The following is a 17326-nucleotide window of genomic DNA, read 5'->3' as shown; positions in this document are numbered from 1 at the left end:
TTCCTCAGATCATCTTATCTTTGGAGGCACAGGGTCTGTGACTCCCCTTCAGCTGACCCTTTGTACCTTGCATGGGAAAGTCCTGATATTCCCAGGGGATTACTAGTTCATACCAGTGATGACAACACGATGCCAAGGGTGCCCAAATCTCACTTTTATTGCCAGACAGAATGTGAAGATTTTGGAGGTGGTTGTCACAAGAAGACCTGGGAAGAGAGAGTGTCAATTGGTATCCCTAAACTTTATTATTTTTTAAATCCATGCTTTCTTTAATGAATGTAAAATCTCACTAACCACCCCCAGGAGAATGTAGTGTGCCCCCTCACACACAAAGGACACCCCAAACCCCTAGTAGTGCAATCTGCTGGCAAGAGTACTGGGAGAACACAAAGTTGTCGGGAGTTAGGTGTATCACCTCCCATCTGGACAGGAACATGACCAGGCAAGGAGGGCTGGGAACATAAAGGTGAACCAAACAGACCGGGCTTGACACTCTTGTCTCCTCATACCTGGGTGGTGCTTTAGGACCTTGCCCAAAGCAGAGATGTCTACTTTTGCTGCACTAGGTCTTTAATTCTTTATAAAAGGAATGAGATGGAAGTTTCCAGAACCTAAGAGAAAATAGCTAGGCAGTAGTTCTATTGACTCCTTTACTCCTTACCCAAAACAACACCAAGCAACAGTCAGGTATCAACCTACAATTTCTTCTGCCTTCCATAAAGGTGTCTTGTTTTAATTAATTAATTAATTAACTAATGTAAAAAAAAATAAAAAAATTAATTAACTAATGTCAATTAATTAATTTTTAAAAGGTGTCTTGTTTTAAACATTGGAGCAGTCTAGGACTCCCAAGATGGCCAGAGCACCCCAAGAATGTAACATGTCTTTTTCCTTTGTGGTCTTTAAATATGCTCCTTGAAAGATCTACCTCAACTTAGTCCTCCTACCTTGCCTGCCATCTGGGCCAGTTATCATAGCCTTTGGAAAGCCTTCTTCACTCACTCCCTGGGGTAGGTGCCTCCAGCACTTAACCTCAGCATGAATGTATGTCACATTATGTTGAAACTCCCTGCCTTGCATCTTAGCACATACTATGATTTAATGAATAAAGGTATAAAGGAGGTGCATGGGATACGTTAGTTACAAGGAGCCTTGGGATTTAGTGGGTCTTACCAGATGTTTCTCTCCTAGATTTCTTCCCTGTACTTTTCAATAACCAAACTACTTCAGAAACAAAAAGGATCGTATAGTTCTACATCATTCCTAAATATTTCTAAAAGCTTAAAATTCCGTTCAACAAAATGAACCTCAAACACTTACCATGCCAGAAACCACGGAAACTATGAAGCTTTTAGAAATTATGTCTAAAGGACATGGGACATATCTGACAAAAGACTTATATCTAGATTACATGAAAAACTTTCAAAATTCAACAGTAAAAAAACAAAAATTCCTATTTGAAAATGGGCAAAACACATGAACAGACATTTCACCAAGGAGGATATAAAGACAGAAGTAAGCACATGAAAAGATAACCAACATCATTAGCTATTAGGGAAATACAAATTAAAACCATGTGATACCACTATACATGTATCAGGATGGCTAAAATAAAAAAAATAGTGATAATACAAAATGCTGGCAAATGTGGAAAAACTGGATCATTCATACTTTACTGGTGGAAATTAAAAATGGTATAGCCACTCTGGAAAATACTTTAGCAATTCCTTATAAAGATCAAGCATCAGGGGGAAGCTAAGATAGTGGCATAGTAGGAAGAACCTAGGCTTGCCTTGTCCCTTGAACACAGCTAAATAACTATCAAATCATTCTGAATATCCAAGAAATGGACTGGAGGGCTGATAGAAAAAAACTGCACAGCTAGAGGGACAGAAGAGGCCACATGGAGAAAGAAGTAGCAGAGTCATTTGAAAAGACGAAATAGGAAAAAAAAAAAAAAAGAAAGAAAGAAAGAAAAAGAAAATACAAAATAGGGACACCTGTGTGGCCCAGCGGTTGAACGTCTGCCTTTGGTTCAGGGCATGATCCTGGGTCTGGGGACGGAGTCCTGCATCGGGCTCCCTGTGAGGAATCCACTTCTCCCTCTATATCTCTGCCTCTCTCTCTGTGTCTCTCATGAATAAATAAATAAAATCTTAAAAAAAAAAAAAAAGACCAAACATGTACTTATATGACCCAGCAATTAACTTTCGGGCATCTATCCCAGAAAATTGAAAATGTTTGTTCCTACAAAATCCTGTATATAGTTGTTCATAGCAGCTTTACTCATAATAGCCAAAAACTGGAAACCATCCAAATGTCTTTCAGTGGATTAATGGTTAAACTGATATAGCAGTAAAAAGGAATGAACTACTGGTATACACAACTATCTGGATGGATCTTAAGGGAATTATGCTGAGTGAAAAAGGCCAATCTCAGAAGGTTATACATAGTATGATTCAATTTATATAACATTCATGAAATAACAAAAGTGTAGATTTGGAGGGGCACCTGGATAGCTCGCCTTTCTCTAAAATAAGTTAAAAAATTTTTTTAAAGTAAGGAATTAGAGAACAGATTAGTGGTTGCCAGGGGTTAAGAATGGGACTGGGGGGTGGCTATAAAAGAGTACACAGAGAATCCTTGTGGTGGTGAAATTGTCGTGTATCTTGACTGTCAGGATGGTTACACAAATAAAATTGCATAGAACTAGATATACATACACACACATATGGAAATTAGTGTATATAAAACTGGTGAAACCTGAGTAAGTTTGGTGAGTTGTATCAATGTCAGTTGGCTTCTTGGTTATGATGTTGTACTATGGTTATGCAAGGTGCACCATCAGGGCAAACTGAGTGAAAGGCAAATGAGATGTCTCTGTATTATTATTATTATTTTTTTGCAATGATGTGTGAATCTACAATTATCTCAAAAGAAAAAATAACACGTAAGTCAACTTGAAGGAGTTTCCACTGGCCAAAGACAGAAAAATTGAGTTTCCAAAAGAACAATAATTGAAATAGATTAAAATACACCGACTATGATAAAACCCAGAAGTTCACGACGTCACACATAGAGAACCCTAATTGGTCATGTTTGAAAGATGCTAGAAAACCATCTTGTTATTCTGAAAACTGGAGAACAAAGAGAAAGAACCAAGTATATATTTTGCTTTTCCTCAGGGACTTGCCTTGGGATAACCAAATAGTTGATGAGGAAAAGTTCTTTGTAGAGTTTCAGCTAATACATTTAGAAGGAATGATAGGATTTGAATAACACCAATTTGTAACCTTTAGTGACAATGATCATCAGTGGCTGCTAAAACCATTAAAGGAAACACTAAAATGAAATTTTATAATGGTTAGAGCTGATCAACAAAATCTGAACTCACTAATCAATCTGCGTCACAAAAAGAGACCAGGCATCATGTACCATCTATGAAGTATTCTTGCCAAAAAATCAAAATAAATCTGACCAAGTCTCTAGGTCTCACAATCAGTTTACAGGGAACATAGGAGACAGAAAAACAAGTTTTAAAACTTTTTAAACAACATTACAAAGATACAATCATAAAAATGAAGAATGTGGGAAACTATATAGCAAATGACCTGTTTCCTCAATGAATAAATTGAGAGAGCGTATAGATTAGAAAGATTTAAGAAACACACCAACCAAAACTAAATGCAATGCAGTATGTGGACCTTGATACTGATTTGAACATAACAGAAAAGACATTTTTTGAGAAAGTTGGAGAAATTTGGACAATACCTGTTTGATGATAATAAGAAATTATGTTTTGCTTTTTAGGTATGATAATGGCATTGGGACTGTGTTTAAAATAGTTTTTTTTTTTAGCCATACTGAAGTATTCACATGAATACTAAATTATTTACAGATGTGCTGATATACTGAGTGTCTCCATTAAAATGACCTAGAGTGGGTGAGTTGGAGAGTAGAGGAGATCAGATAAAAGAAGATTGACCAGATGTTGTTTATAATTCTTAAAACAGGATGATAGATATATGTATGTGGGAGATTATGTTCTTCCCTTTCCTTTTGTATGTTTGAAAATTTTTCATAATAAAAACTTAAAAAAAAAAACTATTCACCTGTATCCTGGTCCTGGCTTCGTTTCTCTATTTCTGACCCTACATCTGAAATAGACACTCCAAAAGGAAGAGTCTCTCCTGTCACAGATGACATAGACACCAGCAATATGTGACCCAATCTTCCCTAATCTCTGCTATCCCTACCCTGACAGGAACCATCTCTGTTGTAGTCACAAAGATTCCACCCCATGCTCCAGCACCAAAGTAGAGGACCATGAATAGCAAAACTGAACTTACCATGTAAAAGTCTAATATATCATCTAGGGGCTCCTGCCAGCACCATGGTCAGCTCCACAGGTTGTTTTTTTGACACCATCTGGAAAATTCTACAGAGTTTGCTGAGCTCAGGGACATCCCCAGAAAAACTGTAGCCCAAGTCCATCATGACATAGGATGTGACAGAGTATTGGAAGGTGTCCACCCTTGGAGATTCCTGGGTGGCGCAGCTGTTTAGCGCCTGCCTTTGGCCCAGGGCGTGATCCTGGAGACCCGGGATCAAGTCCCACATCAGGTTCCCTGCATGGAGCCTGCTTCTCCCTCTGCCTGTATCTCTGCCTCTCTCTTTCTCTGTGTCTCTCATGAATAAATAAATAAAATCTTTAAAAAGAAAAAAAAAGAAGCATAAAAAAAAAAAAAAAGGAAGGTGTCCATCCATCATTGGTCCTTTTAGCATGGTTAGCCCTCTCACCCACCGCAATTGGGTAAGTCTTTAAGGACAACCTCAGGTAACTGCATTTATGTCAGGGATTATTGAGGACCATTCTCCTCCTTGCACTTTCCATGCATTTGATTGCCTGGATCCATGTTCTAAATGCCTGCTTCTGGCCATTCTCTGGCACACTATCAGGAGTCCCTTTCCTGACTTACTGATTTTGAGGCCTAGCAAACTCTCTGCTCTAAACACTACTTGACTTAGAGGAATATGTACTACATTATGTTAAGTAAACAAAGGAAGTTGCAGAATTACATATATAAGAGAATAGTATAATCCCCATTTTTAAAAAGAAATTGAACAAAAACTTCTGGTTATGTGGACTTGTGTTTCTAAGAACATGGAAAATGGGCATGGAGGATACTGACCAGAACATGTTACTCCAGAGGGGTAAGGATTTTTTATGAAACTTATAAGCTGTTTCTAAAACTAACCTGGAAATGTAAATGCATAGTGTTTCAATTATCTATTGCTGTGTAGCAAACCACCCCAAAACTTAGTGGCTTAAAGCAATGGCAACATGACTTTTGTTCACAAATCTGTAATTTGGACAGGGCTCTATGGGAACTGTGTTCAGTGTCAGCTGGAGCAGCTTCAAGACTAGAGGTTTAAATCATCCAATGGGTCACTCACTCACATGCTTGGTGATTGATGCTGGTTGTCACCTGGGACCTTGGCTGGGGCTATGACCTACACATGACCTTTCCAAGTGGCTGCGTGGCCTCCTCACAACATGGTGGCTAGGTTCCCAGGGTAAGTGTCCCAAGAGAGAACACAGAGGGAAACTGTATCGCCTATTCTAATCTAAACTTGGAAGTCATACAGCACCACTTCCACGGCATTCCATTCACTGAGATAGTTACAAAGACTTTCTTGGGTTCGAGACTGAACAGGAAATAGATTCTATCTCTTGATGAGGAAGTGGCAAGGTTCTAGAATAGTCTATGAAGCCAGAAATACTATTGTGGCCACAATTGGAAAATACAATCTTTCATATGTAGAAACTAATAATGGATAATGTTCAACATTCTGTTTGATAGAATATTAAAGCATTCTATATAATTATATTAATTTTTTTGACACACTTCTTTTTTTTTAATTTTTATTTATTTATGATAGTCACACACACACACACACACACACAGAGAGAGAGAGAGAGAGGCAGAGACACAGGCAGAGGGAGAAGCAGGCTCCATGCACCGGGAGCCTGACATGGGATTCAATCCCGGGTCTCCAGGATCGCGCCCTGGGTCAAAGGCAGGCACCAAACCGCTGCGCCACCCAGGGATCCCTATAATTATATTAATTAAAACAGTGTGTTATGGGGACCTCTGGGTGGCTCAGCAGTTGAACGCCTGCCTTCAGCTCAGGGTGTGATCCTGGAGTTCCAGGATCGAGTCCTACATCGGGCTTCCTGCATGAAACCTGGTGCCTGTGTCTCTGACTCTCTCTCTCTCTCTGTCAAGAATAAATAAATAAAATCTTTAAAACAAAACAAAACAAAAAAAAAGTGTGTCATGGGTGACAAATAGATAAACAGAATCAACAGAAGAGGAGAAGGTCCAGGAACAGACCCAACTATAAAAGGGAACTTAGCATATGATAAAGGTATGAAAGGAAACAACTATAATAAGGAAATGAGGGCAGCCCCGCTGGCTCAGCGATTTAGCGCTGCCTTCTGCCTGGGTGGTGATCCTGGGGATCCAGGATCGAGTCCCGTGTCGGTTTTGGCACGGAGCCTGCTTCTTCCTCTGCCTGTGTCTCTGACTCTCTCTCAATCTGTGTCTCTCATGAATAAATAAATAAAATCTTAAAAAAAGAAAATGAAGGGCATTTGGCTGGCTCAGTGGAGCATGTGACTCTTGATCTCCAGGTTGTGAGTTTGAGCCCTACGTTGAGTGTAGAGATTACTTAAAAATATATTTCAAAAAAAAAAAAAAAAAAAGAAAGAAAGAAAATGGGATGCCTGGGCGGCTCAGCAGTTGAGCATCTGCCTTTGGCTCAGGGCGTGATCCCAGAGTTCCGGGATCAAGTCCCACATTGGGCTCCCTGCAGGGAGCCTGCTTCTCCCTCTGCCTGTGTCTCTGCCTCTCTCTGGGTCTCTCATGAATAAATAAATAATATCTTAAAAAGAAAAAAATGAAAATAAAAAAATAAGAAAATGATACTTATTTTGAAAAGACTGGCCATCCATTTGGAAAACAAACAAATTAAATTAGATCCTATGGAAGACATGATTGATTGGCTGAACAACCTTTCCTAAAACTCTTTTACCCTCACCAAAGGTAACTTATATCTTTAATTTTATGGTAATAATTCTATTATTTTATCTTTACCACATATGTATTTATTCATAAACAACATATTGTTCAGTTTTGCCTGCCATTAAATGTTTGTAAATTGCATTGCACTGTATGTTTTATTCTGTTTATAGTTCTTTCACTGTTTCTTTTCTTTTAGATTTCTATTTATTTATTCATGAGAGACACAGAGAGAGAGAGGCAGAGACACAGGCAGAGGGAGAAGCAGGCTCCCTGCAGGGAGCCCGATGCGGGACTCAGGACCCCAGGATCACGCCCTGAGCTAAAGGCAGACGTTCAACCACTGAGCCACCCAGGTGTCCCTCTTTCACTGTTCATCTATGTAGATACATGTAGCTGTGGCTCATTGTTCCCACTGCCCTATGACATTCCATCATATAAATATACCACAACTTATCACTTTACTGATGATGGACATTGGGGTTTCCAGTTTTTGCTAATGCAAACAGTGAGACTATAAACCCTACTGCCTCTGTCTTTAGGGAATGCCTGTAGGATTGTTGAATCATAGGATATTCACATATTCAACATTATCAAGTAATTCCAAATTCTTTTCCAAAATGCTTATAGCAAATTGCATCCCTGCCAGTAGTGGGTAAGGGCTCCTGTTGGCTCACAACCCTGTCAGCTCTCAGCATTGCCAGACTTTGTAATTGTTGCCAATTTAGCGGGTATGAAACGGTATCTTATTGTGGTTTTAATTTGCATTTTCTTGATTACTATAGAGAGAGAACAACTTTTCATATGTTTATGCTCCGGTTCTGCTTCTTTTATGAAATTCCCGTTGATTTTCTCTGCCCATTTTTCTGTTTGGGTGTTTATCTTTTCATCGTAGAAGGCCTTTATAAATTCCAGATAATAATCCTTGCCAGTTATGTGTCTTGAAAATACCTTCTCCCAATTTGTGGCTTGATTTTACATTCTTTGCATAGCAGTTTTTAAAATAAATTTAGGTTTTTAATATTAATTATCTAAATTTATCAGCATTGCCTTTTATGGTTTGCTTTCTCGTGTTTAAGAAATTGACTCCCAATATCACGCATTGTGCAATTAGTATCTAGAGCATATTCTGAATCCAGATAGCCTAGTTTCATATCTTGGCTCCCTTGATTACTGTATAACATTGGGCAAATTATTAACCTCTCAATGCTTTAGTCTTCTTATTTGTAAAATAGGGATAATCACAGTACCTATCTGATAGAGTTGCTATGAGATAAAGTGGCAACATATGTGAGGCCCTTAGAGAAATCCTCAGCACATATTAAGCTCTATATAAATACTTGCTATTGTTGTGGTGATGCTTATCAGATTATTTTTACTATTACTTCTCAGAGCAAGGTACATTTTACCTTACTCAACATTGTATCCCCAGCTCCTAACACAATGCCTGGCATAAATGAATACCTGCCTGTTTTTCCTATCTTAACCCCTTCCCCCCATGCAACCTCATCTTCAACAGTGCTGTCAAAATAATCTCCCTTACAAAGCTATGATACTTTTTCTCCCTTTACCAAAGTTTCCATTTATTCCCTGCCACCTGCAAATTCCTAATTTACCCCATCTCATTCTCTAATCAAAGTGCCCTAAATCCCCCTTCTTACCAAATAATGGTGTTCGGGGTATCTCTCCATCAGTCTATACCCATATTTGTATAATGAGTATCTACAAGTATATATACATACAGTCTAGGGCAGTGTCCAAGAGATGGGCTGCAAAGGCAGACTGCCTGTCTTTGGATACTGATCCAGCACTTACTACATATGTAACTGTGGACAAGTCCCTTCACTCCTCCAAATCTCAGTTTCTTTGCCTGTAAAATGGAGACAATAAGTACCTACTTCAAAGAGCTACCATGAGCCTTAAATGAGATGTTTAGCACTTGGGATGGTGCATAGCACACAGTAAACACTAAATGAATTTTTGAATTTTTGCTGTTATTAGAAAACCTTCTTGCCAGTATATCCTTATTCTCACCCAAACTCTGCAATTCCCTGGGTTCTCCCAGTACTCACAGAAGCCAGTAGTACCTTAATGGAAGACTATAAAGGGCAAAAGTGATGAGATTAGGCAGCATTGCTGTCCTCTTTACAAAAGTACACTGATGGGGCACCTGAGTGGCTCAGTGGTTGAGCATCTGCCTTTGGCTCAGGGTGTGATGACAGGGTCCCAAAGTCCTGGGATGGAGTCCCACCCACATCAGGCTTCCCACAGGGAGCCTGCTTCTCCCTCTGCCTATGTCTCTGCCTCTCTTTCTATGTCTCTCATGAATAAATAAAATCTTTTTTAAAAAACTACACTGATAACGAGACTAGAGAATATATTAGAAGTCATGACTGCAAATATAGTTTTAGGTATAACATATCTGTTGTGCAAAACAAAATACAACCATTCAAAAGACTGTTAACTTGCAGGCCCTGACCTCTGAAATTACATGCAAAACTTGGTCTGCATGTGCATTTTTCATGGCAGAAGCTCATTGCTTTCATTTGATTCATGACCTAAAAAAATCCTTAACGAAAAGAGTTAAGAACCCATGACCTATTCATTACTATTCTGAGAGTTCCTGTAGGCATCCAGCACCCCCTGGGGGTGTCAGTCAAAATTCCAATGTTCGCTGGGTGCAGAACTATAGGGATGCAGATACATTAGCAACTGTTTGTAAGAAAATAAAGTACCCGCGGGAAACCCAGGGACGTTTAGCATTTTAAGTGAATGTGGTACAGCTGCGGAGGTTTTGAGGCCTCCATCAGAGAGAACCGTTGAGCCTGTGTTTGCATATTTGTTGTGCGCGCTTGTACGCTGTGTTGAAGGTGGGGTCAGGAGTGTTTTTCACCTAAAGGAGGCTATGTGAGCTTACAGCGAACCTCCATCACACTACCCGTCGTTTTCTAGCTTTCTTATCATCCATTGATTCTTTTCTTCCAGTAGCTCTGACGACCGAGGGTAAAACTGAAACCCGGAAAGAGAAGGCAAAGGAAAAGCAGGCTAGCTCCGAAGGGAGCCCAGCGCCCGGCCTTTGGTCCTGCGGTCCCTTTAAGAGAAGAACCTCTTGGGACCGGCAGTCGCAACCGACCCCAGTTTTAACCGAAACCTAACCCGGACTTCCCCCTCTTCACTCAAATGAGACCAACTTTGGATTTTCCCTCCCCTATTGACCAATCAGAATCTGTTACCAGGCAGACTTTAGGTGCCGCCGGGGCGAGCCCGGCGCCTTCTGTCTCCGGGTGGCAGCAACGACCAATGAGAGAGCAGGTCGCCGGAGTATCTGGGCAGATCGGGACCGCTCCAGCCATTCAGAAAAAAGAAAATAAAGTAGCGCTCTAGCCCGCTGGGCCAGGACCGTGGGGCTGGGCTCGAGTGAAGGTGGCTACGAGGTAGTTTCTCTTTCTCCCTTACCTTGATTGTTGCTTGTGTTGGGAGGCGACGGATCGGGGGGTGGGGGGGCAGAGGGAGGTACTGTGAGTTGGGAGGAGAGCAGGAGGAGATTTTGGCTATATTTCCAACAGCTCCTTCACCCGTGTGCACGTGCCCCGAATGTGGGACCCCGTTCCCCCAACCGGGCTTCCTCCGCCCAGCCCGGGAGTTCGCCGCCCTGTACCCCCGCCCCTCGGCGACGCGGGATTGAAGCAGGGGGAAGGGAGGAGGTGGGGTGCCCTGGGGATGGGAGGTTAGGGAGATGACGTAGGGCCCCGGCCCGGCGGCGTGGGGAGGGGGACCACGGGGGAGCCGTGGCCACATTCAGTGATGGGCACCTGGGCCCGGGTTTTTCCAAGGCTGCAAGGGCAGAATATATTCGTATCCTTTCTGACCCCCCCCAGGAGAATTCAGGCGTGAGGACTAGCTTAGAGAAACGGAGAACTTTGTGTTGTGGTGGTTATTGTTTTTGTTTTCTTTCCGGGGAGGAGGGCAGTACTGGGTCAGAGGCAGAAATGGACATTTTCAACATCCATTCCCAGTCCCCCTATCTCTTCCTTTACAGTTTTCCACATTTAGAAGCCGGCAGAAAGGTGGGACAGACAGAATGGAGATGGCAGAGATCTCTTTGGGTAGATGTGGGCCTGGAGAAGTAATGGGGTAATTTCTAATTTTTGGAGAAGGCAAGCGGTGAGAAAAAGACCCCTGAGGAAATTCAGAGGCTTTCTCTCTGTTTCTGTTTGTTTCTGGGTAGGGAAATAAGGTGTGCCCCCCGGGGCCAGGGGAAGGGAGGTTAACTCTTCCTGCCTGGTCTCCTCTTGACTCTAGCCCTCATGCGGGGATGGCAGAAGATGAACCCAATGCCAAGAGCCCGAAGACTGGGGGAAGGGCCCCCTCAGGTAGTGCTGAGGCGGGAGAACCCACCACCCTTCTTCAGAGGCTCCGAGGTACCATTTCGTAAGTACTCATCACCACCTCCGAATCTTGCTCCGGAGCTGTAGCACTTCACTTCCTTTGTGGATGAACTGCCTCTCCCTGAGCAAGTGCCTCTGAGCACCAGGAGGGAGGTTCTTTATCTCATAGCAGTTGTTGCCTGATCACCCCCCCCTCACACCCCCCCCCCCCCCCCCGCGTTCTGCATCTCATCCCTCTTACTTTTCCTAACAATAAGACACCAGAGAAAATCTTGTGTGTGACCTCCAGCTTTCTCCTCTTCTCCACAGCAAGGCCGTGCAGAACAAAGTCGAGGGAATCCTGGTAAGTATTTTCCAAAGGAGGGCAATAGAGAGGTGGAATTGGTGGAGAGTGAGGATGATGAAGTTAGGCATAACTGACATGTTTATGTGGGAGACGCAGTGTTGTCTTTCCTGTCAGAACATAAGTGGCTTTGCAACTTGTTGCCAGTTTGACCTTGAGCACCTTACCTTATCTCTCTGTGACCTGTTGTGTAGATGCCCAATGAGAATAATATCAAAGCCGATCCTCTCCACTCCCCCTCTCACTGTGGTAGCTCACAAGGGCGTTCCTCAGAGCACAGCGAACACCCAGCCCCAAATCACTTCTGAGGTCCTTTTTCAGTCTGTCTCTAAGGCAGCCAGACTCTTGGCGAAGGATCAGAAAATCCTACCTTGTGTACTTCTTGGCCTTATTTTTTTCTCCTGCCTCTGTTCTCCCTACCTCAGCAAGACATACAGAAATTCTCAGACAACGACAAGCTGTATCTCTATCTTCAGCTCCCCTCAGGGCCCAGTACTGGAGACAAAAGGTAAGTTTGGTGCTAGAGTTTAAGATCTCAGAGGTTCTGGTTCTTAAAGGAAGGCTCACTGGGATGGGGCTGGGTGAATAGGAATACTCATAACAGCGGTCCTTGGTGAGAAGAATGGTCCCTGTCCTGCCCTGGTTTGCCAGGAAAAGGTGGATTCTGGGTGAAGTGATTTGGTCCAGCACTGCTGAAGTGGTAGCCTGGATAGAACCACAACTATTCCAATCTTGGTAAGGCTTGTCCCTTTTACTTCTATTGCAGCTCAGAGCCAAGTACACTCAGCAATGAGGAGTACATGTATGCCTATAGATGGATCCGCAACCACCTAGAAGAGCATACTGACACCTGTTTGCCAAAGCAAAGTGTTTATGATGCCTATCGGTGGGTGAATTGGGGCGTGGGTGGGTTGGTGGCCATAGGACTACGCCCTCGCCCCTGGAGAGCTCCCTGCATTGATAGAGCCTGACTGCTTAAAGGGTTTCCCAAACCTAATGCTAGGGACCCTCCGAATCTAACCATGACCTCCTTCTCTGAGTGTCTTCCCACTCTGCCCTCCCCCACTCACTCAGGAAGTACTGTGAGAGCCTCGCCTGTTGCCGCCCACTCAGCACAGCCAACTTTGGCAAAATCATCAGAGAGATCTTCCCTGATATCAAGGCCCGAAGGCTTGGTGGCCGGGGCCAGTCCAAGTATCCTTGAGTGGAGAGGTTGTGGTGGGAGGGCCCGGGGAGGAAAACTTAGGGTGTGGAGGGCCAGGAGTGGAAACAGCCTAATCTTCCCATGGGGCTTGGAGATCCCCACTGTTGGCTGCTCTTTAACTTGCCTCAGATATTGCTACAGTGGGATACGAAGGAAGACCTTGGTATCTATGCCACCCTTGCCTGGACTTGACCTGAAGGGTTCTGACAGTGTAAGTTACAACCAACCCTCCAATTGCATTCTTTTCTCCAAGGTTGAGGGCTGACACAGCCAAGGTCATTTCTGCACGTAGCTTCTAGGTATATAGGATATGCCCTTCTACCTTCCCTGTGGCTTAAGCAGAGGATGAAGAGAATTTGTGGGTTTCTGGGATGAGTTACTCCCATCTCCAGTCTGGTCTTGCCACAGTTGACATTCGTGTCTGAAAGGGGCCAAGGGTCCTTTAGTTTGGAGTGTGATTGGGCATGTCCTTCCCCACCGCAGCCAGAAATGGGCCCAGAAGTAACCCCAGCACCTCGGGATGAGCTGGTGGAGGCTGCCTGTGCTCTGACCTGTGACTGGGCAGAACGAATCCTGAAACGGTCCTTCAGTTCCATCGTTGAGGTCGCCCGCTTCCTGCTGCAGCAGCATCTCATCTCTGCCCGATCTGCACATGCCCATGTGCTCAAGGCGATGGGGCTTGCTGGTGGGTGGACCCTCTCTTGTTCCCAAGCAGCTGTCAGCCACTCTCCATGTCATAGGCCCTCCCACCTACTAGGACAGAGACACCTTACATTTGTCTTCTAGTCCTAGTGACCCTTGTAGGACATAAGAACATGCCTTACAACTGACTTCTTCCTCCTTCTCAGAGTCACCTCCCTTGTCCATTGTTTCCTCCTCACCTTTGCCTTACTGCATTTTCTGGCACCTCTGCAGAAGACGACGAACATGCCCCTCGGGAGCGGTCATCTAAATCCAAGAATGGTGTAGAGAGCCTAGAAGGTGGAGCCCAGAAGAAACCAGAGAGACCAGCCCAGGTAAGGAAGTTGTTGCCCAGACCTTGCTGCCCTGGGCTGGGGGCTTAGTATCCCTTTTCCCATATTTTCTCACCCTCCCGCGTCTGTATTTGCTCCGATGTCCAGTCTTCCCACTTATTATGTCCTCTTTTTACCTTTTAGCCTCTTAAGGAGATGGAACCCCGGGCTGGGGCTGGCCCCGCTGCACGCAGTGAGCGGAAGAAGAGTGTAGTGGAGAGCCCAGCCCCAGCAGCCAATAACCCACAGGTTAATGCCCTGGTGGCCCGGCTGCCTCTGCTCCTTCCTCGGGCCCCTCGCTCACTTATCTCGCCAATTCGAGTCTCTCCACCCATCCTGGCCCCCAAGCTTTCTTCGGGCCCTCTGAAAGTGGCTACACTGCCTCTGCCCAGTAGGGCTGGGGGACCCCAGGCAGCTATGCCCTTCATTAACATGATCTTACCGACTGTTCCTGCTTTGCCTGGACCTGGATCTGGACCCGGACCCGGGCCTGGGCAAGCCCTGCCTGGGGTGCTCGCTCAGCCGCGGGTCACAGAGAACAGGGAATTAGGCATAGGTGGTGACCCGGGACCCCATGACAAGGGTGTCAAGAGGACAGCTGAAGTACCTGTGTGTGAGGCCATTGGGAAGGATCCACTGGCTAAAGCAGCAAAGCAGGATATAGAGGATACAGGAAGCGATGCCAAAAGGAAACGGGGGCGCCCTCGAAAAAAATTAGGTGGAAGTAGGGAAAGGAACTCTCCCCCTGACAAATCAGCAGCTGCCATGGACTCTGCCCCATCCTCACGGTTACCGCGGGAGACATGGGCCTCTGGAGTGGGGAGCAGCTCAGCTGGACGGTCAGGGAGGCCAGGGCCACTGGGACAGGCTGAGAAGGGGATGGTGCTTGTCCAGGGTCAGGAGGATGGCACTGTGTCCAAAGGGGGAAGGGGCCCCAGTGCCCAACATGCCAAAGAAGCAGAAGATAAAATGCCTGTGGTCACCTCAAAAGTGAGTGTCATCAAGGGCAGTAGAAGCCAGGAGTCTCTTCACTTGGTAAAGGAAGAGGTAGATACTGCAGCACAGGGTAATAAAGACTTAAAGGGGTATGTGCTTCCAAGTTCCTTATTCCACGTAGGGAAAGACCCCAAAGCAGCTCCCCCGTGATAAGTATGTGCGGAAGAGTGTTTATACTCATGTTAGCTCTACCTGCCTAGCAGGGGCCCTTCTCTGCACTTGCTTCTTGTTTGGCTCTTCTTTTCCTAAGGAATTCATTCTCATGTACAGACAGCTGATGCACCCTGTTTTCCTACACAGTATCTGGCTCCTGCCTCTGACCTTTCCAGCTCAGTAACCTTGGCTTTAGAGTCATTGACAAATCTGTTGCCACTGTCTAACCTGGACCTCTATGCTATCCTGTGGGAAGATTAGGAATGGAGTAAGTATGATGAATGTATAGGCTAGGATTCTGTTGGTTTTAAGTCGTTAAAAGAAAAAAAAAAAAAGCACCTAACTCAGACTGGCTTAAAGACTTACTGGCTCACATACTGGAAAGTCCAGAGGTAGTACTGGCTCCAGGAAAAGCTGATGCAGTAGCTCAGTGTGTCTCTAAAACCTGATTGATTTTCCCCCTTGCTACCTTCTGTAGAATCATCTTAAATCTGGGCCACCTAGTGGCTGCCAGAACTCCTGGAATTATACATTTTCTCCTTTACAATCAACCAGAAAGGGAGGGCGGAGGGGCGTCTTTATGCCAGGAATCCTAGCATGCCTTAAGATTAACTCTGATTAGGCCAGCCTGGGTCACATGCCGACCCCTAACCAATTACTGTGGCCAGAAGGATGATGTATGCTAATTTGCTCATTTGCATCAGGGAAAGGCTGGGATCAGCCTCCTTAGAATCGTATAGGTCTCCAAATAGGAACTGATTTGGGCAGTTCCTGGGGAGGTTGCTGACACCTGGCCAACACTAGGAAGTATATGTGGTTTTGGCTGGCTAGGTTGGGATCAGCTACACCTGTTTCCTTTTTCTCTCACCATCTTGCATTTTTCCTTACTGCAGCTGTAACCTCTTTCCTCTTGTAGGCTCAGAAGGAACGAGAGGGAAGTCACTCTCCTTTAGGGACTATCTCTTTAGTCTCATTTAGATGACAATCCCTACATTTCAGAGATGGGGAGCCTTCCCTTTCCTGTTTCTGAATGGTCGTTTTCTCATTCTGCCTCCCTGTCCCTGACCCTACTGCCACTTTGAGCAAGTGGAGTGGAAGATTTACTTCCTAGTCATTTTATTAAATCCATTCTGTATCCACCAGGTGTCAGTCTCTTGTCATACACTTTTCAGGCTTTAGCCAGGATTGTGGGGTTTAGTTTAGGTGTATGGCAGGAGGTAGCTCTGCACATCAGCGAGCACCAGTAAGAAGGGAATCCAGATGTTATCCTTTGGAAAAGGAGTAAACCAACCAGTATTTACTGAGGACCTACTTTGTCTTCTGCATAAGAGTAGCTTCTGTCAGGGAATCTTGGTTCTGCCAAGGAAACAGATTTTCTTTCAGGGAGACTTCATTTGTTTCCACCACAGCAGATTTTTAAAAATTATATGTAATATTTGGTATCTATAAAGAATATATTTAACATGAATAAATTATGAAACATAATGTTAAATGAATACCTTTGACCTATCACCCAAACTTATACATTAAAACCTTAGAAATACCATTGAGTTTCTTGTGTTTCTGCCCATTCCTCTCCTACTGCCTCTCCCCTGGAGGTAACCACTGTCCTTAATTTTGTGTTTATCACCTGACACACACACACAAATATATGTGTGTATATATTTAACCATATATGTATAATATCTTTGAAAATTATTGTTCAATTGTTTTAGCTTTACAAAAATTTTATGCTCTAATAGTCCCCTGCAGTTTACCTTTTTTTCACTTAACATTATTTCTAAGATTCATCTATGCTGTAAGTAGCTATAATTCGTTCATTTTCACCGATACCATTCCATCAAGTACGTAAGCCACAAGTTATTTATGCGTTTGCCTATTAATGGGCATTTGGGTTGTTTCCAATTTTTTGCTATTGCAAACAATGCTGCTGTGAACATTCTTGAACCGGTTAGTGCCTTTTTTTAAAAGTAACATTTCTAAAAAGGTTTCTAAGATTGTTCATTTGGTCTGTACACCCTCTGAGTTGGGGAATGTTCCCTCTTATTCTCTGGAAGAGTTGACCTCAGATTGAAATGAGCTGTCCCTTGAAGGTTTGGTAAAACTCAATTTGAACCATTTTTACCTGGCATTCTAACATATAA

General features: G+C 43.9%; 1 protein-coding gene and 1 long non-coding RNA gene across 12 annotated transcripts; one reads left to right on the top strand and one right to left on the bottom strand.

Annotated features, from left to right (window-relative positions):
* The first annotated feature begins 10369 nt into the window (after positions 1 to 10369).
* RFX5 (regulatory factor X5) lies at positions 10370 to 16728 on the top strand. 11 transcript variants are annotated; one of them, XM_025453016.3, is made up of 11 exons: positions 10378 to 10519; positions 11125 to 11152; positions 11388 to 11516; positions 11783 to 11816; positions 12242 to 12324; positions 12583 to 12702; positions 12891 to 13010; positions 13150 to 13231; positions 13504 to 13705; positions 13936 to 14036; positions 14178 to 16728. In XM_025453016.3, the coding sequence occupies exons 3-11, from the start codon at positions 11401 to 11403 to the stop codon at positions 15177 to 15179; spliced, it is 1860 nt and encodes a 619-aa protein (XP_025308801.1). In that variant the 5' UTR covers positions 10378 to 10519; positions 11125 to 11152; positions 11388 to 11400; the 3' UTR covers positions 15180 to 16728. The 11 variants fall into 11 exon arrangements, with proteins under 11 accessions (XP_025308805.1, XP_025308801.1, XP_035556846.1 ...); XM_035700953.2 differs by having other exon boundaries at positions 11125 to 11191; XM_025453013.3 differs by having other exon boundaries at positions 11125 to 11219.
* Positions 12549 to 13996, bottom strand: LOC118351241 (uncharacterized). The gene is made up of 2 exons (XR_004806374.2): positions 13902 to 13996; positions 12549 to 13773 (listed from the first exon to the last, which is right to left on the bottom strand). It is a non-coding gene; the product is annotated as an uncharacterized LOC118351241 (long non-coding RNA).
* Positions 16729 to 17326: the final 598 nt, after the last annotated feature.

This window comes from Canis lupus, chromosome 17, assembly GCF_003254725.2.
Source record: "Canis lupus dingo isolate Sandy chromosome 17, ASM325472v2, whole genome shotgun sequence".
NCBI lineage: Eukaryota > Metazoa > Chordata > Mammalia > Carnivora > Canidae > Canis > Canis lupus.
Note: the sequence above shows the minus strand (reverse complement) of the source record. Positions and strands in the feature narration are given on the sequence as shown.